General features: G+C 38.3%; 1 protein-coding gene across 2 annotated transcripts in view; it reads left to right on the plus strand.

Annotated features, from left to right (window-relative positions):
• The window catches only part of tmem132e (transmembrane protein 132E), a 226,342-nt gene extending 212,552 nt beyond the window's left edge, over positions 1-13,790 (plus strand). For both annotated transcript variants that reach the window (XM_058383187.1, XM_058383186.1), the window contains exons 7-9: positions 1,058-1,334; positions 5,589-5,783; positions 9,729-13,790. In XM_058383187.1, the coding sequence (XP_058239170.1) occupies positions 1,058-1,334; positions 5,589-5,783; positions 9,729-10,802 (1,546 nt within the window). In that variant the 3' untranslated portion in view covers positions 10,803-13,790. The remainder of the gene's footprint in view (positions 1-1,057; positions 1,335-5,588; positions 5,784-9,728) is intronic.
• The last annotated feature ends 11,419 nt before the right edge of the window (positions 13,791-25,209 follow it).

The raw sequence follows: 25,209 nt of genomic DNA on the forward strand, positions 1-25,209 counted from the left end.
AAGAAAGTCTTTGTCTGTGTTCTGTGTCTAATATACTAGTGTTTCGAGCTACAAGCATTGATAAAGTTTGTATTTCCTGTAGATTTAGCAAATGAGACATTTTACTGTAACCAAGCGTTTAACAAAATCTAGAGCAGAGAAGGATCTGACTGAATGTTAAACTGATAAACTGTTGAGGTAGTCAAGGGGGAATTGATTTTTAGATCCATTCTTTGATTTCCATTATGTTGTCTCTTTCTTGGCCCCCACTACCTGAGTAATGTATAGACAGGAGGAAAGTAAGAGAGAGAGAGGTGTTGCATTTGCATTGTAGGAACCTTTTCAAAGACTGGGGAACATTTTCAGCAAGTCAACAATGTTAGGCAATGAGACAGAAAATGTCCTTTCTGCCAGAATACACCTAGAATACACTGTGTTAAGAATTGCCAATAGGCAAAACTCTGGCCATCATGACTGTCCTAAAAAGAAAAATTCAAATGTCTCCCACTTTGTCCTGCAGCCAACTAGATCTAAACGAGTTGGGACCAAACCTAAAACTTCCGGGTAGAAATAAACTTCGTGACTTGACAGAGTAGTTTTATCTGTGGGTGTAGTCACCCTTCACAGAGCTGTCTTACAGATTTCCAGCAGAACCTGGACAACCTCATTGGGGGCGAATCAATCTTTAGTTCTTTTCCAACTTAATCCTAATTCCCTCTCTTGTTTTTCTCTCTGTCTTTAGCTGCTGAAGCCTTTGGCATATTGTGAAGTGGATCTGATTTACATTCCACCCAACTGCTGATAATGATTGGGCTGTATATGATTTGTCAGTCAAAAAACAATCCCACTTGTCCTGGTTTTTCTATGTCAGAAGCAGGCTAGGAAGGCAGTATCTGTTCTGACAGACAGGTCTAATTTATACCTATAGGGGTGAGACTTGCAGATGTGTGAATATAGCCAGAATCTAATGTCCATATGATTTGACTTTTGATGCCTGCAGTCCAGGGCACATTTGTAACCATGTAAAAAAAAAAAATTGTTGACTATAAACTAAAATAATTTGTCCTCTCCCATGTAGGTCAGCTCGTGACAGTGATGATGACGATGAAGATGAAAGGAAGGTTAGCCGTGGCTGCACACTGCAGTACCAACGAGCCCAGGTGAAGGTTCTCACCCAGTTCCACACTACCTCCAGCGAGGGCACCAACCAGGTGATCACTATGCTGGGGCCTGACTGGCAAGTGGATGTCACGGACCTGGTACAAGATTCGCTGAAAGTTATGGATCCCCGGGTGGCCGAATTAGTAGATCACACTGTGTTGGTGGCCCTGGAGCAGGGATCTACCACACTGAAGGTAAGGGCTAAGGGGTAATTTCAAGCATGGGGAGATTTATCCACTGAAGGCGAGTGATGGTTGTTATTTGTTTGCAATGGGCCACAAATTGGTAATCACTTGGCTCTTGAGTGACTTACTGGTTCATACACTGGCCTATGTAAGACAGGATCAGGAAGGTGGAGTGATTTAATTTTACCAAATGAACCAAATGAGTTTTAGAGTCACTTCCCTTTACCCTTTGTTAAAATGAAATTATGTGAGTACCAGATTGGTACCAACTGTGGGGTTACAATTACTAATAGAAATTCTTGGAATCCAGAATACCCAGCCTTTAAGCTTGAGGAAATCATACATTGTTCTTTTTGCACCAAGAATTGTTGAGAAAGTAACCAGCAATTTGATCTCCACTAGAGTCAAAGAACTCCAGTAAAGTAGAACTCCAGTAGGTTATAGATAGACAACTGAGCCCCAAAATTAGTCACTGACTTAGAAATCAGGGCTTGTAGTAAGTTTTGACTTTTCAAACTCTAAACCTCCTGACTCAGATGCTGGATCAGATGTGTTATTTTATAGCTGGAACACATGCGATCTCCAGGAAATGGGCTAGCCTAATGTGATGCCACTAGATATGACAGTAAACAGTCAACCTAATCTACAAAGCCCAATTATGATCGCCCTGCTGCATCATATAAACCCTGTGTTTATAAATCTGCTTAGACGTTCCAGACTAAGTCTGTGTCATTGAAGTTACCTTAGTCTCTTATTCAGCATGATAGAAAATGACTCGGAGAATAAACAAATGTCATGTCAGAGGTGATGTTACTATCTTTATGTCCTCAGTTCTCACTCAGTTTTGCTCTCTTCAGGCTTAACAGGGCTAATTTACTCAGCAAATTCAGGGCATGTGAAATATTTGAGTAGAAGAAAATGGGCAATAGCAAGTCTGTTCATTTGAGTCAGTATCTGCTAGGACTCCAAGGTCAGCATGATTATCTCTTTGTTCAGCTTCATCTTCCCAGTGGCTTTGTCATTAGAGGTTCAGTAAAATAAAAATCTCTGCTTGTCTGTTCTATCAGTCTGATAGAACTATTGTAGTACTATTTGCTTTCCTCATTGCATGATGAGAACATTTTAGGCCATGAAATTCATTAACATTGTGACACATCATTGTTCATTTTATTTGTGTGTGTGTATGTGTGTGTGTGTGTGTGTGTGTGTGTGGAGTTGAGAATGAGTTTGTGACACAACTGGGATACACTTTGTTTTTTTCTTCCATCTACTGCAATCAAGCCATCTCTCTCACACACAAAGGAAGTCGACTAATTACAGAAGGAAAGGGGTCATTAATAATTAAAGGCCAGTGCAGAGCTGGCCTTTTGGAAATCATTGTGTAGCTCTCCTCCCGTTCCATTTTGAATGCTAGCTGAAAAGAATTTGTCACAGGTTCAAAAGATGGGATCTAATTATAAATAATTTTCTGGATATTTAGGAGACTTTGGAAACTTTGAATTATTGTTCTTTCACCGTTATTCATTATTCTTTCATATCAGAATCTTTGAATCGTTGTATATTCAACTTAGAGTCTGAATCATTCATTCTTTTTGTTTTTTAATTGTTCTTTCGCTGATAAATATTTCATTCATTATTCTTTCATTTATGAATCTTTATAGAGTTTCTTCACTTTATCATCTTCGAGTCATCCATTGATTTTGGATTATTTGAATCATTGTCATTTCATTTTGAATCTTCAAATTATTGTTCTTCCATTTTGAATCTTCGAATCATTGTTGTTTCATTTTGCAATCGTTAAATCTTTTTTTTATATATATCATTTTGAATCTCTGAATCATTATTCTTTCATTCTGGTATTGTTGAATTCTTTTCCATTTTTGAGTCTTTGAATCATTTTCCATTCATTTTTGAATCTTTGAATCATTTCTCATTCATCTTTGAATCTTTGAATCATTTCATTGACCACTTTTCCATACAAGCAATTTGCTAAAGTTGCACAGAAACTCTTAAGTGCACTATTCATCACAGGAAATGCATATTTTTAATGTATTTGTTAGGAACAAACATGAGTGAATCAATATTGCATTGTTCAGAAATGTATTACGTTTAATAGGCTCAAGCAGCTATATAAAGAGATCACAAGCTCTGCGTTTTAGAATGGATTAGGTGAACTCTTGTGAATTAATTGGTAAGCCGCATATACCAACTGCTGTAATTAATTTTGTGGGAAACTGGTTAGCAGACTTTTTTTAGTCTCTGAAAGCTCTTCGAGTACACAGCACTTTGGCTGTTAAAACGCAGACATCAAACACAGGTGTAGCAGCCAGCACAAGAAACTAATTGCAAGCTTCTTGAATCTAAAACAAATGAGCTTTTCTGGCAGACGTTAGCTCTCGCTCTTTCACTCACTCACTCTCTCTCTGACACACACACAGAAAATCACTCATGCTAGAAGTCCCTCAACTTTGAAACATGCCCCAAACTTGTAAAGGAAAAAGAAAACTGCTGTCAAAAAAAGTGATTGGTTTAATTATATATTCCTTAGCGTTCCTATGTGCACAAAAAAAAAAAGGCTGGTTAGTGAACCATAACAGCTTGTTCTAGGACATTGCTATATCTAATGTATGTCTTCGCACAGACCTGGATGCATCATCAGGCCGCGCTTCAGTACATCAATGAATGACGCACATAGAGCAAAGCCGTCCACTCAGAGGATTCAGCGCAATTCCGAGCCCCTCGGGCCCTGGCCGAACAGTGCGTCCTAACAGATGTGAGCTTCTAATGAGGCTTGGTGTACAAAATGCATAAAGCTACATCGCTGCTCTTGGAGAGCTCTCGTTTTGAGAGCATTTTTTTAAAAGAGAGATGGAATAACAGCGCACTGCCAAATGCACTGCGCAGAGGCTGGAGATTTTCAAGCACTATTAAAAGCCATTACGGGCTTTCAGGGCTAAATGGGCAAGAACCGCTGCGCTGCCCGCTCGGTCGCTCGTTAAATCTGTCCACCTCCGAAGCCAATGTGATTGAGCCCATTATACAGCCTATTATTGGCACTAATATTACGCTTCTGGTTTTTTTGAATTGGGTTCAACCACGAGTGAAAATAATGACATAATCGGCTATAACATTGATACATTTAATGTTATTTTGTAGAAGTTGTTTTGGAAAAAGCTTAGGATTTTCTTTTCTTGCTGTTACTTTAGGCATGACATTTTTGACATTTCTCTCTGCTTAAACTGGAGGTTGAATTTTTTTTTCTCTCAAATTGTTCTGTTTGGATTTTCAGACCTTAGAATTGTTATTCTATCCAGACAGAAATGGATTTTTCCTTTCACAGTTATATAATGCTGTATACATGTACATGCAGTATATATATATATATATATATATATATATATATATATAGATAGATAGATAGATAGATAGATAGATAGATAGATAGATAGATAGATAGATAGATTTTTCAGTCTGTTTATTAAAAAAATAAAAACAAAAAAATTAAACGTCTTGATCAGCTCCTAATCAGCCGTAGGGTTTATTGTAAAAAAGACATCTCTTGAATTGTTTACTTAAATCTTGGCGGAATATTTTTCATTCCTTCCTCAATCCACTCTTCCCCCAGCTGGAGAGACTCAAGCAAATCAGCTGCTTTCAATAATTCAGCGCTTTATTTTAGAGTTTGGCTCACAGTCTCCTACTTTGAATTATTTCTGCTATTATATTCCACAAAAAAATCTAAGTGAACAAATGGACACAAAAACAGCAGCTGAATGTTTCCCAAAGTATAACCGCATTTCTTCTTTAATTTGAGGCTCACCTGTGTATCGGTCTGTTTGAAAATATGTTCTGGAGGTAAATTGAGGTTTCACACATCAGAGCAGGCTAAAAAAAAAAAAAAAACACAGATTCTGCTTCTCAGAATTCCTTTATTTTTCTTTTACTGGGCCTTTTGGCATGCTGAAAAGAGGTCATAATGGCTGTAAAATTGCAGCTTTAGGGACCTTAGAGGAACTACTTTGGCTATTTTATTTCTTTTTCCTTTTTTTTTCCTGGTCACACAACGACCACCCACTTAATACTGCCATTTTGTTGTCACTCTTATGCTTCCTGATATTTATCATTTTTACTTCTTTCATCTGTACTTTCTCCCTTACAGTGCAAAATGAAAAAGTTCAGTAAAATCTATAGTGTGTCTGCTTGATTTACTAACCCTGTTATATACCAAAAGAAAACCAAATCATATATTGTTATTTTTTCCAGGTTGAATCCCCACTAGCGGTGGAGGCCGTGCTGGGCGAGGTGGCGTTCTCTGTACTGGATGATAAAGTTTCCATAATAGATCTGCGTGTCCATGCAATTTCTGGACTGACCCTGAGTCTCCAGCCCAGTCCAGGAAACAGTCACACCATGGTGGCAAAGGCAACAGGGCTACAGACGCTGTCCACTCTTAAACAGGTACTTCCTGTTCAAACATTCAATATAAAGTGATAAACATACCTAAATAATACCTTCATGCCTAAATAACCAACTATCAGTCAGTGTTCTTAGTAGGAATGTGCCTAATGATTAAATTTTAATAAACAGATTTTAGAAAGGGGGAGGTCCTTCTGGCATAATGAAGTATTATTCCCCTGCAAGTATATATAATTATTCCTTCCATAATCTCTATCCAAACTTTCTAAGTACTTAAAAAAATTGGATTTCTACTATTAGAAGTATTACACCTCATATCTGATACCTAAAGGTGCAAAAAAAAAATTTTTTTTATTGTGACATAAGTGTATGTCATATTATACTAAGAAAAAGGCTGACATTTGTTGGTCAGTCCTTTGGTCCAAATTTTACTCATTCAAATTGATTGAGATTGAGGTCTGGGATTCGACTGGGTCATTCTGTCCCATATATTAATTATATCCAGATTTGCCAGTATGCTTAGGGTCCTTGTCCTGGTGGAAGGAACATGAGCCTGAAACAGGTCTTACAGGATTGAAAAGATTTCCTTGTAGTATCTGTATATGGCCCATCCAGCATTTCCACTACATGATGCTCCCACCACCATGCTTCGTTAATGAATGGTGTATTTCACTTGTCCTGGGTGTCTATCCAATACTAAAGCGCACCACCAATTATCAATTAGTATAATATATAATGTGTACCCAAACACCGATTTTGGTATTCATATACCAGCACCTCAAACAATATAAATATGCTTGACAGACTGATAATGTAGCAAATTCAAGATTCAGTCTATGAACTGAGTCTATGAAATGAGTCTATGGCTTTCAAAATGTCAACAAGGATATAGCTGTTCATATTTCAGTAATTTCTATAAACTATGTTTCTACTGCATTCTGTTTATTTGTATAATTTGTATTATATTGCATCTCTGACTGGTTTAAAACTAACATTATATTTTTTTTCCCTAAGACCAATTAGTCAAGACTAGTTTCTTTTTTCTTTATTTTTAATTGCTGTGATATTCCCCAAAAAAGGGACAAGATGAATACTGTCAGGGAAAAAAAAATCCTCCAGAGGATGAATATGCAGGAAAAGTTAAGCAGGTTAATAACTGAAGCTGTTTTTTTTTTTTTCCAAACACCGTCAAAGAAAGCTATGTTCCCCCTTTAGGCATCTTCATTTTATTGCACTGAAAATAATGGGTACAGCCCACACATCTTAGCCATTAATCTTACGAAACCAAGTGTTTTTTAAACACTGTTCCCAGAGCTTTAGCTTTATTAGAACATTAAGTGATCAATACGGCAGCTTGTTTGCCCCCACTAATATTTGTGTAATCCGTATCAGATCAACACAGCCACGTGGTGACACACGGATCCTCGACTTGACTCCGCTGGCCAATTAGCTCTAGCTCGCTCTAACAGGCTGGGCCCCATTGGTGCAATAAAGGCTTGTTTGACATTCAGATGAATTCAAATCTCACCCAGTATCACTGCTTCTAATGAGACGGCATCCTGCTTAATGAGAAGCCAAAGAACATGCCACCACGTCTGTTCCTTCCCCGCATCAGGGGAACACTGTACATTTGCTTTGTGATCCTTCCCATTCTTTAATTGGAGGCCTGTGTTTTGGAGCAAGGGCCAGTAAACGCCAGAATGCTAATTTGTCCAACATCTCGGGCATGCTCCCTAGTTCCAATACATTTTCTATTCAGCTTTTTCTTTTCACTGTTCTGTTCTCTATATGAAACAAAAAAAAAATCATTTAATGATGGTTGGCCACTCATGCATTGAAGGCTAATTGTGGCCACCACACACACACACACACACACACACACACACAGCTCATCCACCCATGGATTTAATAAGAGTAATGCAGTGGTCATAAATGCTCATACCATTAAAGCCTGTCCTTTGTTCTGGTCACTTGGCTCTCAAAGGAAAACCTTGAAGCCACTGCTGTCGTTCCGCTGTCCGGGAAAGTTTGCCCTAGAGCGCTCTCATACATCTGCCATCCATGATAAATGAACAAAGCTGCAGCAGGTTAGGAACTGGCATGCATTGCCCTCATTCACGCCTCTACTTTGTCCCCTGTACTAATCCTATGAATCCTGTGTGTCATCATGTTTCAAGTTCATAGTCTACAATAGGGATATAACCAAATGTCTTATTTTGGAACAAACAGATGATGCGTTCTAAACAGATTCAAATAGAAGGCTAGTGTTCATTTTTGTATTAAGAAATTTCCAAAAATTTGAGAGATATCACAGGCAGGTACAAACAAAACTATTAAACGCCTGAGGTGGATTAAAAGAAAGTCCTACACACATCCCTAGTTGAGAACCTGAGTGATGTGGGTGATTCTGAGAAACTGTCATAGCTAGAATTCACACACTGGTATCTCTACCTCTTGGGGGTTTTTTTTCCATAGTGTTCCTGCAGTTAAGCTTTTACCACTACCACTTATAACAAAAAAGCAAGAAAATAAAGAACAGCAACCCAACTTCAGCTTAACATCCAAATACATATACAGATATTTGGAGAACTAAACCGAGTCTCTGCTCTTGTCTGTATGACTGACATCAGCCAGACAAAGCTACAATTGAACGTTTTCCTCTGAAGTTCCTAGGTTCACATACGCACATCTGCTTCAATGTTTTAAGTGAACTGTACATGCCACTTTCTGAGGTCCGACTAGGGCAGAACGTCTGTGCAACTATGACACAAGTGACGCTAGTATAAGTGGTCAAAGACTTTTAAGTGCAACAGTGTGTAGCCAGGTGAAGTACTTTGTTCTGCGTATGTGTAGGGTGGACAGAGGATAGAGTGGACAAAGAAAAACCCGCTTTGCCACAGCTGGTGAAATATCATTGTGTCAAAATAGGTTTTTTCCCAGACCATGTCTTTTTTATTGCCTTCCTTCAAGCATCTGCTGCTTTCTTTTCATCTGTAAGTGGAGGCAAAGGGCAAGTGGTCTTTTAAAGTCCAGCATGTTCTATGTGTAATATAAACGTACATGCTTACGTCAGTGCCATTTCACTTGAGACCAAGTTCCTGACAGATATCATTCAAAGGGCTGTGAAGCCACCTGATTCTCTCTTTTGGCAAGCTGCATCATGAGTACGTATGATGGCAAGGTAGCTTTGAAGTTAACATTCTGTGGTTCAAACAAAGGCTTGATTACAAAGAAGAGACACAAGCTGCTTTTGATGCTTTGCCAATACTAATGAAGTGAATGCAAAGGTTAGATATGATAATGTTTAATTAAACGTCAAGGACTAACAAATGACAAACTAAAAACCTCAAAGCCAGGGTCATGGTTGAGATGAAAAACAAGCAGAGCATATACTGTCTTCTAATTTTTTTTATTTAGGAACTCATGAATGCTTTAGTCGTGGGTATATTTATGAGTTGTAGGTATCTGTTATGTAATAAAAATGCACAGTTTCTCTGAAAGACTGTCATGTGTGTCATTTTGTTTATCTGTTGCATGCATAACCTTTACTCACTTTTCGTAGGAGCTCTGCATTTGAAGGTTTAAGTTCGCTAGTACAAGTTGAAAGTAAACAGAGACTTTTACACTGAGGATGAGATTCACAGAGGACCTAATACTGACCCCTGCAGCATCTCATACATATAATTCATCCTTACATGATTTGCAGCAATTCTCATCTTTTTCTCCAAAGATTTTCATTAAATACTGACAAAATGAAGCAATGAATATGTATTAGCCAACATATATATGGTTTTATATTCAGTTTCATATCTACGTAAACGTAAAGAAGTAACATGGTTATGCTCTAATGGTTTTTCCGTGTTGTGGTTTTTTGTTTTGTGGTAAAAGTTTCAGTGAAGTGCTGCCTGAAAATGGTGTGGTACTTCAGAGGAATATTAATGTCATGACTGATCCCTATTTTCCTTTCTTTACTTTTTTATATTGCAGGAAGCCAGCCTCTCCATTTGGACTTATTTCAGTGACAACACAGCAGCCCCACTAAGTATATATGACCCCAAGGATTACAACCTCAACGCCTCAACATTGGATGATAAGGTGGCCTCTGTTTCCCAAGAGCCTCAGCAAAGGTGGCCAGTCATCGTTGCAGAGGGGGAGGGATCTGGGGAGCTTGTACGTGTGGAAATGACCATATGTGAAGCATGCCAGAAGACTAAACGAAAGAGTGTTATAGCTTCTTCCCCGGCTCATGTGAAAGTGCGGTTTGGTCCTGACGAGGACTCTGAAGAGGAAGAGGATGAGGTGGAGGTGGAGACCAAATTGCCTCTCAATACAGGGAGACCGATCCTTGATCCTAACATGGGTGGTACTGGATACGAGCCGTCCAATGAGCAGCCAGCAAGCGTGCCCATTGACTATACCAACTTCCCCACTATCAGTAACCAGGATCGGCCAACTGTGGAGGAAGCGGGTGAAGAAGACGAGTTTACCCACTCGCCTCGCAGCATGACTGACTTGGAGATCGGCATGTATGCCCTCTTGGGTGTTTTCTGCCTGGCCATTCTGGTTTTCTTGATCAACTGCATTGTGTTTGTCCTCAAGTACCGCCACAAGCGAATCCCACCCGAAGGTCAAGCCAACATGGATCACTCCCACCACTGGGTGTTCCTAGGGAACGGGCAGCCCTTACAAGCTCAGAGCGACCTTTCACCCCAGACAGCCGAAAGTCCAAGTAATCCTTTGGAAGGGCCACAGACTTGCTGCCATGGAGATCACCACAGCAGTGGCAGCTCCCAGACAAGCGTGCAGAGCCAAGTGCATGGACGAGGAGATGGCAGCTCGGGCGGCTCCACCAAGGAGCATGGCGAAGATGCGAGTTCACCCACGTCCAAGCGCAAACGAGTCAAATTCACCACCTTCACCACACTTCCTGCTGACGAGCTGCCCTACAACTCGATCCCCATCGCCGATGATGATGATATCCAGTGGGTGTGTCAGGACATGGGGTTCCAGGATCCTGAAGAACTACACAACTACATGCGCAGGATAAAAGAAATAGCCTAATGGTGGCTATGGGATTTCTTAAACAAACCTTTCCTTTCTAATCTTCTCTTTTTCCCCTCACTCTTAAGAATTTATCTTTTCACACAAACAGAGAATGTGACCAAGGACCTCCTGTCCTGTTTCTCCCTGGGTGTTACTTTGCACAGTGCTCTTGCTCTTTTAAACGTTCACAGGTTTTTGGAACTTTTACTTAAAGCAGAGGATGGAAAGCCAAATACGAGACTAGGTGATCTTTTAATCTCTAGCACAAATGGCTATACAGTGTATGTCATCCTTTCTCAGATGAAGAGGACATACAATCTCAAAAGGGAACACACAGAGTTTTGAGTTCTGAGCAGTGGTGTCAAAATGGATTCCTCAAGTGCTCCATCACTCCAGTTGGGAGAAGATATGGGTCACCCTGCCACGGACAGGATATTTCTCAGAGGAATGCTGCACTGTGTCCGTAGGTTTTTTTTTTTGTTGTTTTTTTTTCTCCTTTTCAAACATCCGAGTATTCTTCTCCAACAAAGAGGCCTTTGTAGTGCAGATTTCCATTTTACTCAGAGAAAGGTGTTTGAGTGGGGTTGTCCTCGCGCCATCATTGGCTACCATTCAGTAAATATCAAAGACAGTACAGCATTTTGGCCAGTATTGACAAATGTCGTCTCTCCTTCCCATTGTTCAATGTCATATTTCTGCCACATTATTTTTTGTACTATTATTATAATTTTTCATATGTGTAGCATTTTCTACATCATACCACGTCCATTTGGCATGACATCTCTGGTTCACTCACTTTCCTGATAAACATCAGATGCCTTATTAAATCAGTTTGAATCATCACAACCTTTGTGTTGACACCATGTTTGTTTGCATCCCAAAGGGTCAACGCAAAAAAACAAAAACAAAAAAAGAAAAAAAACAGGTAGCTACCCAAACTACTGTGTGTAATTGAAATTGATATTATCAGAGGTGAAGGGAGGGCACTTTGTATGTTATGACATTAAAATATCTTCATATCTCCAGCATTTGTATGCATGAAAGGAGAGTTTGAGACACCGCCAGCTGTTATACCCCCTCCCCAGGATTTGTAAATGTGTGTCTTGTAATAATTATCTAATCATACATACATAAGGACCAGTAGAGGACATATAATGTTGTGACATGCTTTACATGCATGCAGTTTCAGACATTTTGCCTCTTGTGTACATACCATATTATTGTCTACTGACACTCATTTTTAATTAACGTTCATGCTTCAGTTCTCCTTGAGAGAGAATGAGAGGATAGATACAGAGGTGCTGACATCTACTTTTTAGGCTTAGCATTTACTTTTTATAAAATGGGCAAATTCACTGAAGGGGAAAGGAAGCGGGACGTGAAAGATGTGCATTTGCTTCTGGTAGTGTTTACTTTCACTCACGCCAGCTTTATCTATGTGAACTTTAACGCCACGGTTTTGCAAGCCAATACATAAAACAAGTGGGGGGGGTAGTTGTTATCTGCTTATAAGGAATCTCCTAAGGCAAAAGTTTATGTTCTTGCAAGCATTTTTCTGTTAAAAATGTGGGCACCTCTGTAGCTGTTTTAGATTTGTCCATTATTTCAATCTCATTCCTTTTCTTCTTCTTTTTTTTTTACCAGTATAGCTCATTCTTTTCCCAAGGAAACAATGCTAATTAAAACAGAAGAAACCTTCTTGAGCACATGCAAGAGGCATGTATCTGTGCTGTAGATGAATCAAATTGTAATGCCTATTGTGATCACTAACTTTCTTTGCGAAACTGTTTACTCTTATTTATACCGGTTGTTTGTTCATATTGATTTTTTTTATTATTAAAATAAGACTGGAAGTAATGCTTTATTATGTTTGCCTTTTTTTACATTAGTAAATGCCTTGGGAAAATGCAAAATTTCAGCTTGTTTTATGCAAGGTTTATGTCTTATTTGATTTTCTTTAGTTAAGTATTTGCAACTTTATTGATACACTGATTATATAGACACGGTCGATTTTTTTATAGCGCACATTAAAGTCAGTGTATGCACTGAAACTGCTAGTTCGAATTTAGTAGGTTGGGGAAGGATTGTTCTAAAGATTCAATCAATTTCATTCATTCACAAACACATTCATTTCTCCATTGTGTGTAACTTGTGTCTTGCTCACATGCATCCATTAATAACTATAACATGACTAAGTGTATTTGTGTCATTTGGTTTATTTGTTGGGTTTTATCCTGGCTTAAAAGGTGCAACCATTTGCACTCAATCTCAGAATCAGAGAGGACCTAATAATGACCCCTGCAGCACCTCCTAAACTACATTTGCAACAAATTACAAAGATTCTATTAAAATTATTTACTGGAGCTCATGGAATTTATTTAAGTTATGGAAATGAAATGGAAAACATGTATATTTTTCATTCTATTTTTCCAAACATCCTTCACTTTCAATGTTTAACCCGTTAAGTATCGGTAAAATATTTTGCTTTCCGACCCAAATGCAATTCACTCGTACAGCGATGGTGGCTCAGGATGAATGTAAAATCAAAACTGAGTAATATACCAACCCAGTGTATTGTTAAGGTTATCCAGTAGGGCGTTAATGCTTAATAAAAGTACAGGCAAGTTTCTAGTAGCAGCTCACACACATTTATTTTTTTCATTTCAGTGTCACGAAAGAATGTTAACAACATTTTGCATTTCTTTTCTTTATGTATATGGACGTGCAAATAATTTGCCATTTTGAAACCACAGTGTCTGTTTTTCAAAGGAGGTGCTACTAGGTCTTTGCCCTGACCTCATCATCGGATGTGGACTTGTACGTTAAAGCTCGACTCTATGGGAACCTGCTAAAGCACGGAAATGGCAGTGCTATGCTGCCTCACTCTTAATGTACAGAGCACTGTTACGACTTCCTGTATTTTCCTGGATTAAAAAAAAAAAATCGAACACCCTTGTATTCCCCACTTATATGTAAGTACTTATGAAAATACAATACAGAAACCTTTGTGTTTGGCCTCATTATTGCTCATCGTGTGACAAACTCATTGCTATGCAATAATGTTTACAGAGACTGTGTAAAAAAAAATTGTTCATACTCGTAATAATTTAAAACAGCATAACAATGGCTTGTGCTTGAAAACACCATATATCAGTGTTAAAGCTGCAGTAAGTAAGGTTTGACTTGTTTATATGACCTAAAGCAGGCCTTCCAGCCTTCACACCTTTTGCATAAGAGCTCAGCATTATAACCTCTGAGTACACTTACTGCTCAAAAAACATGCAAAAAAACAAAGCCAAGCATGATTTACATTCCTATAGGTGTTTTTTGTTTTTTAACTCTGACCTCCTGGAGCCCACATCCAGGCTTTCACACATGCAGTGAAAAAAGCAGCACCTTCTAATCCTACCACGACAAATGCTGAATGCTTTAAGCTCTTTGTTATGACATAAAACCAGAATCTTTTAAAATATATATAAATTCAAGATTTAGAAAATAAGTTTATCCCTCGTAAGGAAGCAAGAGGCAATGGAGATGAGGAAGAATTCCTTGAAACGATAGGTGGAAGGAACCAGGACTCAGAAGAGAACCTTATCTGGGTGAAACCTGGAGAGTTTATATACGATCATATATAACTGGGTGCCAAACAATTCCATAACCAGGAAATTCATTTTAGTCTGTTTTCTTAAACGAGTCACTGATGTATATTTGAATAATAATAATATATGTATACCATCATGTAACCATCTACATGTTTTTAAGTGGAAACATGATAATAATGAGCTCATGATTAACATCAGTTCACAAGAATTAATATAAATTATAAAAACCAAAAATAGTGAATAGCAATTTTGCACCTGATTATTCCACAAAAGGTGTAAAAAAATGGTCAAATCTACAATTTCACCATTAAAACGGTTTTAATGGTAATGTTGAGTAGCAGTGTCTACATGTCGATCAGTATAAATAAATGAATTATTTTCTGGCCATAAGTCTGATATAAAATGAGTGTTGGCTTTCAGTGTGAGGCGTGTGTTTTTCCCTATGTTGGATAACCTGACACAGAATTTCAGTGGTTGAATATAAACACCTTCAAATTTACAGTGCTTATGAACAAGCACTTGGGGCGTCTCAGAGAGCAGAAATTTGATATCAACATTTACTTTGAAGATAAAAAACTTTTCCACAAACATATTGTGTCTAGAAGGGTGGGTAAAAAACAAAAAATACTTGTGAAATTCTACAAAATTCTCTTAATGCCCTGAGTGTCTACTTTCATATGAGGTTCATATTAAGCACCACTGTGGAGTGGGACATGACAAAGATTCAATGCTGAAAACTGAAGCAACAAAACAGGAGAAAATCCCATCAGTTCAATCCATATATTATTTTTGGCTATATAGTATAGTTCACCACATCATATAAGCCACTGTAAGCCATCAGGAATCTTGCACATTAATGCAACCAAAACCTTTAATCAGTTAAATACACTACTCAAAATGAACAGAACACTTAAATCACACATTGGATCTTGATGAATGAAATATTGATTTTCAAAAAGTTGAAAATCTTTATTTATGTACATTGTTAAATTGGTGGAGAACAAAATGATGTGGCAATGATGAATGGAAAACAAAATCATTAGCCCAATGAGGGCTGGGTTCCAAATCACATCAAAAATCAATGTGAAAAGGTGGTCCAAACTGCATGAATTTTCATCACACCAACTCATAATGTAGGTCAGTAGTGTGTATGGATGGTGTCCTGGGGGTTTTCCTACAGTCCTGAATCAGTGAGCTCCCAGACAGTCTGTGGTGCTACTCGCCGGCTTCGGATGCACCGGGACGTAACGTCTTAGAGGTTCTTAATTGGATTCAGTTCTGAGGAACGTGAGGGGCAGTCAATTGCATCATTGCCTTCATCATCCAGGAACTGCCTACACACTCTAGGCACATTGTCATGCTTCAGGAGGAAACCATAACCCACTGCACTGGTGTAAGGTCTGACGCCGGCTCTGAGGATTTCATCCCTGTATCTAACAGCAGTAGCTAACATGTGGAGGTGTGTGTGACCCTTTGAGGATATTCATCCCCATACTACTCACTGATCTACGGTCAAAACAGTCATGCTGGATGATGCTGCATCCACGGCACCTGCAGACTCTCGTTTCAGCATCACTGACATATTGATATCCCTGAAGTTTATTTAACTTGATGTTATACTGTCATGATTAAGTGTTCCCTTCGTTTTGTACTTTTTGAGCAGTGTATATTCAAAAATGTTTTTTTCCCACCATATCCCTTACAAAAGCTAAACTAAGAATCAGATGTAGCTGAATAAAGGAGGATGAGATTTGACATTGAGCTACTATTATATGTCTGAGCACTATTGTATATGGGGGAAAAAAGCCTTATGCAGAAGATGTATAGTGAACACGCTTCTTTTACAACATACAAGAAGCAAAATAGTTCATTCAATCTCCCTTTCTTGGTTTGCAGACTCACTAAGCACAAACTAAACACGAAGGATCCCGACCTAAAGTGAAGACCTGCATTAATTACTCATTTTAAATGCAAAGTATATAATGTACTCTGGATAATTTAGTCTTCTACAGTGGGGTCTCCTACAGTTACATCATTTTGTATAAATGTGTGGAATGGGGCGTTACTTAGAGCGTTCTACCAAGGTCTCATTTGTCTTAAGCTTCAGGATCACATAACCCATGATGAATGAAACTCCTAACGAATTTGAATTAGTTTTGTAGGCGAAACTCTTGTACGAGTCAGTAGGTGGCACTTTTCTTTTCTTTTCTTTTTTTTTTTCATTCCAGCTTGTGTGTTTATTTAGTCTCCACTCCCTCCACTCCCTGCGGCGCAACATCAGCTCTCTGGGGAGAAAACCAGCGTGTAAACGTCTGTGCGACCGTGTATGCTATGTGACGCAGGCAAAACACACACACACATATACACACACACACTTGATTTCTCCCCAGAGAGGTAGGGATTTATCCACTGTCATTAAGGCAGCATTATAAATCACAGGGCCGTTCCCTGGGCTGGGAAAAGGGGGATTATTCAAGTCTAGTGCCAGAGTACGCCATAGTAAACCTTCTGAGTGAGTCATCAAGTCAGAGCGAACATATAAAGATGAGCAGCACAGCATGTGGGCATGTGAGGATAAAAAAAATGAGACTTCCTTCAAATTTTTCCTCATCATTTCGAAGAAAAATGAGCATACACAGATCAATTCAAACTATTATTACAGAAATTTCAATAATAGATGTTTCAGATCATTACAGACACCTTCACATTAGGATTGTTTTTCATGTGTTTTTATATTATTCACAAAGTCACGTGGTGTTTAAAGGGATGCCGCCCTCCATTTACACACTTTTAAAGTTGATTTCATGATTGCTGCGCCGTTTAATCTAATTCTATGGCTTTTAAAATCGTTTTTATCATAAAACGGCACTTTATCCTGCACATACTGCTGTTTTGCTTCTCATTGTATTCCATTATCGTATTGTACACAGACACTTCAACGTGCCCACGATCACGATAATGAAGATTTATCAAGATCGTGAAACCGTAATGTGCATGCTTTTTAACTCCAGAGTTTCATTATGAGTAAAATGACCCAAGTGATTTTTCTTGTTTCATTCGTGCATTTTCCTGTAAAGAAAACCTGTTTGAAGGATAAGATGACCTGAGGGTTTGTTTGACGCACGTGCGCAAGTTCAAGACAATATCGCTATTGTGTGTATAAACTCTGCTCTAAATCGATAACCGAATATTAAGCTAGGATTTCAAGGGGTTAAATGTGAGTGGAGGCTTTTGAAGCCTGGTGATGCGTGGGAGGTAATGGAAATAAAATGTATGATTTCAGAGAGAGAGAGAGAGAGAGAGCGAGAGAGAGAGAGAGAGAGAGAGAGAAAGAAAGAAAGGGACAGAGAGATTTAATGAATAGTATAATTGACTGAAATGGTCTTCCAAGTGACTTAAAATTCTGATCAGAAAATACTAGATGATCACAAGCCTTAGAGGCAAATATCCCTGAATCAAAAAGAAAAGGATGTCTATTCATGTCTATTCTCTCCTTCCCATAAGTTACTGTGTTCGTGATTCATAAATATTCAGTGTTACGTGTGACACAATCATCTTGGCGTATATGCATAATTAAAGATAAACAATGAAATGTTAATGAAATGCTAGACAAAGTGTTAACAGGGAAGCTGATCTCTTTTCTCTATAAAACCCATACGTGTGTAAGTGTAATCTGCTGCGGCCGTTTCTATACCGTGCCACATATGAGAGCGGCTTCTTTTTCCTTTTTTTTTTTTTCTTCCCCTGATTGTCATTTCAATAGGCTTTGTGAAAGATCGTTTTACTGCATTCAGGTTTGTCTTTTTACATGTGCAGAATTCTAAAGAGTCTGGAAGAGAAGGGCAGGCTAGGACTTTTTTTTATACCAGAGATGCTGGATTCTTAAATCTGATTGGTTGATGAATTGTCTCGCTCTCTAATGGCTGTAATTCGAATCACATGTCTATATTATATACTTAACATGAAGCTAATAATAATAATTATAATAATAGATGGTGAAGGTTTCAGTAAAGTGATGATGCTTATTTTATCTTGCGTTTATGGAATTAGTGTTTTGTATTTGTATTATTCGCGTTTGTTTTTTGTATTATTATAAGAAATTTTAACTGTTTCAGAGCTGCTGCCAACACTTGTTTTCCAACAATAGGCTTTTATTACTCTTATGGAAAAAAAAAAAGAGTTGCCAGTTAAACAATAAAAACAATAAGACCTTAATAAACTTTTTATCCATTTATAGCTACATGTAATTAGTTCCTCCTATCACTTATACTGTATGATAAACCAGCTGTTAGTAAGTAATAAGAGGAACTAATTAAACGTAGCTATGAATGGATAAAAATTCTGATGAGTCATTTTTTATTTATTTTATCTATTTATAGCTGCATTTAATAAGTTCCTCCTATCACTTGATAGATCTGATACAGCCTATTGCTGGGAAGTGATAGGAGGAACTAATTAAATGTAGCTATAAATGGATAAAAAGTCTGTTCAGTAAGAATTTGTTACATAGGAATGACAAGTAAATTAAGCATCACACCACACTGTACATATATTTTTAAATTATTATTATTGATTTCCAACAACAGCGTTATTCCTTACTTCAAGTGCAGTGCTTGCTCTGCTGTTGCATTGTTATGTGAATCTATAAGCAGATTATTATATACAGGCAATACAACTATGGTACATTTGATTTTTTCTTAAGAACAATGATTTGTAACCGGGCACCTCTCCTGAACCCATTTTATTAAACACAACCCCTGGCATTTACATATTGCGCATTTAACTGCTCTGGAAATGGCATTATTGGCAAGGAGGAAGGAAGACGTTGGGAAAGAAATTGGTGCTAGGAGACAATGATGAAGGGCTTGCCAGATACGCCCGCATATCTCCACATAATTGAGGTGCATACGTGGCCGCGGTGATGGATATAGCTGTTTGTCTTCCTCTGAGCTGAGAGAACAGCAAATCGCTTTAAAGATGATTGAGGGTCATTTTCTAAAAAAAAAAAAAGGAAAGAAAGAAAGGAAAGAAAGAAAGGAAAAGCCTGCCCGTTCAAAAGAGGCAATAACTTTTGAATGACCTTCCACTGTGGAGCGATGTGTACGGCATAAGCACTGATTCATTCCCCGGGTTTATATGAAGAGATTCCAAGCTCACTATTGTTTGAACTGAGGAGCTCAGCTTTGTGCTCCTGTTACGCCAGGAGCCTTGTTGGGGTCGTTTAATCATCCGTGAGGCACTGAGAAGTGTTGCGGAGGCACATTTTCAGTTATATGAAGGCCAGATATACAAGCTGAACGTCCACTTTATTAGGAACACCTGGATATTTATGCAGATCTCTAAATCAGCCAGTCATGTGGCAGAAGAGCAATGCACAAAATTATGAAGAGCTTCAGGTGATGTTCACATCAAACATCAGAAAAATCTCAGTGATGTCCTTGGCATGGTTGCTGTTGCCAGTCAGATGGGTTTGTTTGCATATTTCAGATTCTGCTGAAATTTTCATTTATGGAATTAGGCATACAGCCTATCCAGAATGACTTACAACTTAATACAACTGAGCAATTGAGAGTTAAGGGCCTTGCTCAGGGGCCCAACAGTGGCAGAGTTCAACGCCTTAACCATTAAACCACCACATCCCCTATTTTCACACACAACAGTCTCTAGAGTTGAAAACTGGAAAGTGAGATGCTATAGCCCATCCACCTCAAGGTTTTTTTTTTGGACATTCTGAGATGCTTTTCTACTAACCAGTTGTAAAGAGTGATTACATGAGTTACTAAAAACATGGTGGTGGGGTGGTAGCTCAAGTGGTTAAGGCTCTGAGTTGTTGATTGAAAGATCAGGGTTCCAGCCCTAGCACCACCAAGCTGCCACTGTTGGGGCCTTGAGCAAGGCCTCCACCCCCCCCCTCCAGGGGTTCTGCATCATGGCTGGCCCTGGGCTTTGATCCCAACCCGAAGAAAGAATTTCACAGTGTAGTAATTTATATGTTACAAATAAAGGCTGCTTACTTACTTACTATAGACTTCCTTGGCAGCAGAGGATTTGGTATATGGCCATTTTGTTCAGAGCCCTTTTCTCAACAAGACAGATTTTCCAACCTTAGAACTGTTTCTCACTTAATGTTTATTGCTGTCCATACTGTTCTGTGTAAATTCTACTGACTGATGTGTGTGAAAATCCCAGGAGATTAAAAGTTTCAGAAATACTCAAACCAGCCAATCTGGCACTAACCTCCAAGCCACAGTTAAATATCAGACTTTTCCCCCATTCTGATGTTTGATGTGAACATTAACTGAAACTCTTGACCTTCATCTACATGGTTTTATGCATTGTGAATATTAACTGATTATTATGTTGGGTTTTTAAGGGGTTAAGTATGAGTGGAGGCTTTTGAACGTTGGCAAGAAAGGGTCGTTCATTAGAAAGGAGCTATAACATTCTGAAAACGAACGCATGCGTGGGATTAAATGGATGTTTTCAGGCAGAGAGAGAATGAGCGAGAAAGAGAAAGAGGTTTAATGAATAGTATAATTGACTGAAATGGCGTCAGCGTTCCAAGTGACTGTCATTTTAAAATTCCGATCAGAAAATTCTAGATGGTCACAAGCTTTAGAGGCAAATTGCCCTGAAGCAAAAAAAGGGGGAAAAAAAATGACAGAACGTGCTCTATTAGTTAGCATAAATGGGCACTCTCTCCTTCCCACAAGTTTATGTGTTTCGTTAATATTCAGGGTTACGTGTGACACAATTATCCTGGCATCTATATATAATTAAAAATAAAAAATGAAATTTTAATGAAATGCTGTACAAAGTGTGCTGATGTCATTCAGCTTCATTCAAATTCACTCTTCAGTTGAAGTCGGTTCACTTCTATAGGAAATGCATTTCAATCTTCAGTGTGTCAACTCCTGGATTCAATTCTATTCATTAAGCAATTTTGTTTGGTTCAACTCAATTTGCTCTTCAGTTCAATTCAACTCAGTTCCTTCTTCAATTCGATCGATTCGATTCACTCTCAATTCAACTCGATTCACTCTCAAGTCGAATTCACTCTCAATTCAATTCAGTGCACTCTCAATTCAGCTCAATCCACTCAATTCAAATCAGGTCACTCTCAATTCAGCTCAATTTGATTTAGTATACTTCAACTGTATTCAGTCTTCAGTTGAACTCAATAAATGCATTTCACTCTTCTAAACATTCAGTGCTTAGTTTATTTCAATTCATTAATCAAATCTATTTCGCGCAACTCGATTCACTCTTCAGTTTAATTCAACTCAGTGGGCTCTCCAACTCAATTTAATCTCCAATTTTAATTCATCATTCAATTTTATTCCATTTAATTTGACTGAATTCATACACCAATTCAAATTCCAGTTCGGTTTCATTTACATCGCTCTTCAGTTCAGTTCAATTCAATACAATTCACTATCCAACTCAATTAATTCTTTAATGCAATTCTGTTTAAACTCAATTTACTGACCAATTCATTTAACCCTTCTGGATGAAGCTGAACCGTAGCATTTACTTCATTATAAAGAAAACCAGCTGAAGAAGAAAATGATCAGGAGTTTAAATGAGATCCAGGAGCAGAAGTAGACAAGTACAACAATAAACAGCACAAGCTGCAGGCTCCGAGAGAATATCCACATCACCGGCTTAAAAATTTACGATCCCTGACCTTCACGGATAGTACGAGTTTCGGAAAGTTTGCTCCCTTGGACTTTTTTTTTCCTCCGAATCTTTATTGACAGCCGGTGTGGTTTATCAAATGCCACTGACAGCCACCACCTTGAGTGTATTCTTTCTTCATCAGCATTCAGCGGAGCAGCATTCGCTCGCTGCACAATGCTAATCAGGTCCGCATGACAGCTTCACTGATGACTGTGGTCATCTATCAAAGCGTCTGGCTGATGCCTTGCCTTGGGTGAAAACAGATGAGTTTGCAGTCTCCGATTTATCGGCGAAGCGATGTTTGACAGACTGTATTGACACGGTTCACATCATTGGACGCTGACGCTGAGTTAACCAGACAGCGTTTGAAACACTCTGCTCTCGCTAACGTTCCACCAATTAGAGGTGATTCATGCTCACCTCACGCTCGCACAAAACACCGGGGAATATGATGCGAGCTGACTCGAGTGTGATCGCTGAACATGCGTGGCACATAAATACAGATGGTGGTTAATTGGTTTTAGTGCTGTTGAATTCTCTAATCTGATTGGTTGGAGGATGTTGCAAGACTAATACGCTTGATCAAATATATTAGCATTTGTGTGTAACCTATTTATCCCAGTCAGGGTCACAGTAAAACGAGGGATTATAAATGCGGATGATAAAATGCTAGTTGCTAGATTTCTGTAGGTTTTCCACTATGGTTAAGTCTTCAGGACAGAGAACGTAAGATGCTAAATATACAGAATGTATACAAAATGTACAAAAAGTGCTAGAGAATTAAGACCGTATTGCACATACTGTGATATTGCACATGGTATGAAATGAATGTACATATTGCACATTATTAATGATCACTTATTCATTCTTTAGTTTACAAAAAATGTATTCATTGAAGTACCAGAAAATAAATAAAATCAACCCCATCATATTTCATTCTATACTTAAAACTACAATTAAATTGAACAACTAGCCAGTGAATAACATTTCCATTTAATCTGGCCAAATAGCGTATTACTCATGTCATACCTCTGAGCTATAACTTAACATGGCTTCAAAGAATTGAGGAATCTCGTTATGTTCAATTTTGCATGAGATAGCTGAGCTTTGCTGAGGTAAATGAGTTTTCTACTGCACATGTCAGAATGAGAGAAACAGCTTCGCTAGCTAAACCAGATAATGACAGCGACATTTCACCAGCTAGCATGACTGTGCGTTTTTTTTTTTTTAAACTAGGGATTTTGTTGTATCGACAACCTGTAACATAGTTTTTGAAAAACTCATGGATCAATTCAGCACAGCTAATTGCTTTCCTGATTGGCTTTTATTTTATGACAGGTGGGTGAAGTGGTACAACAGACAATCGCTAATTTTCCATATTGCCTGGAGACTGTGGGTTTGAATACGCCGTACATGCTAGATAGGAAGCTAGATAACAGAACCCCTTTCTCTCTCTCTCTCTCTCTCTCTCTCTCTCAATCTCACCTGTCAATCATGTCAATACAAGAATTTAAAATGGCAAGAAAACAAGTTTCTATTTTTGGAGCAAACTGATGGATTTTTGTATTCACTTCCTGAGTTTCCGTGCTAATTATAAGACAAAAGGGTAAGTCAGGTTTTTATTGATTCGCCTTCAGTGAGCCATGCATTAAATAAATGCAATTAGTCATGTTTATGCTATGATCTATACTCCAGAAACACTGGAACGGTCATAATAAAGTCGATAATGTTAATTTGTGAATTTGATTTCAATTTAACAATTTGTGCTGTGAGATTTTCTAGTAGTTAGTTTGACATAATGAAAGCATTAGCTTGAAGACTAATTGATTTACCTAACATCTGAATAACTCTCAAAATGACCTTTTAACCTTGTCTTGGTGAACAACACAGTAAAAAATAAAGAAAAGAAAAGAAAAAAAAAACCTTTATTATCCTCTTATGTTCTGTTCATTGCACTCTTTAGTTAGGGCCTACACTTTGATCTCAGGCGCAGGGGAAATTACGCCTCATTAGGAGCGCTTCAAAATATTTAATCGTGATTTCTGTGGAAAATTTAAGGGCTTAAGGGCTCAGTGTGCAGCTCGGGGCGGTCCGGTGGTTCATCTTGAGATGCACCCGGACCGATGCTTTTAATTCACTTTAAATTTACCAAAATTCGAGTATGACTGATGCTTTAACTTTCAGTCGGAGCAATCATTCGGCTTTGATTGCTTCGAGTGTGAAATTCTGAAGTAATTACGCTGCTGGTCTGGCCAATAAATAGAAATGAAGAGGGCCGGTGTGTCGATTGTGGGGTAGAGAGGCCGATTCGAAGCCTGTATTTTTAATCCCGATGTTTTTCAGCTTCAGTGCTTCAGAGAAAGAACAGAAGAGAAGTGTGGAGTCTTTTATGTAAGGAATAAAATAATCAATCATGGAGCAGATTTCCTGTTGCCACTGCCACACGTTTTATTCCTATTACGCCACAGTCATCTGCCATTATTAATAAAAGCCACGTTTAAAGAATGAAATTATGCTACAATAATTTTAGCATAAAAATGAAGTTTGTTTTGTGCCTGAAAAATGCAAAGAATTAAAATAAAATAAAAAAAAACAGCAAATTGGAAAACTTTATACACTCAAGACTCCTTCAAAAAATATTAAAGTAACGTTTCGGTAGAGAAGCGAAGATAATATATTAATATCAATGTCTGATAAACATTGACTTACAGCTGGAGCTGCTGTTCCAGGGAATTAACTAGGAAATCTTCTGACCAATCAGATTTCAGAATTCAGCAGCACCGTGACAGATAGCCATTTGGTGTTTATAATAAATGTGTAAGATATTTATGTAGGCCTTAATCATCAAAGCGTAATGTATGGAGAGTTATTCTGGCTTGGTGCAGCCAATTGGGAGATTAAAACAGGCGTTGCGTGCAAAACTCTGCCCTTTTTATGGAGTTTGGGCTGTGAATAATGCGAGAGCTTTTTATACGCAGACTGATCATGAGCCCACTGGTGCATCATTGCTCTACTTAAGCTATAGTTGATTAACCATTTTAATTATCCCTGCTCAGCGTGTGGACGTGTTCCCTGAGGAAAACGCCGCAACCCTGAAGCTACTTGAGCAAGCCGTGAATTCCCTCGGAGATGATTACCGTCGT

The sequence above is a fragment of the Hemibagrus wyckioides genome, linkage group LG28, assembly GCF_019097595.1.
Source record: "Hemibagrus wyckioides isolate EC202008001 linkage group LG28, SWU_Hwy_1.0, whole genome shotgun sequence".
Taxonomy (NCBI): domain Eukaryota; kingdom Metazoa; phylum Chordata; class Actinopteri; order Siluriformes; family Bagridae; genus Hemibagrus; species Hemibagrus wyckioides.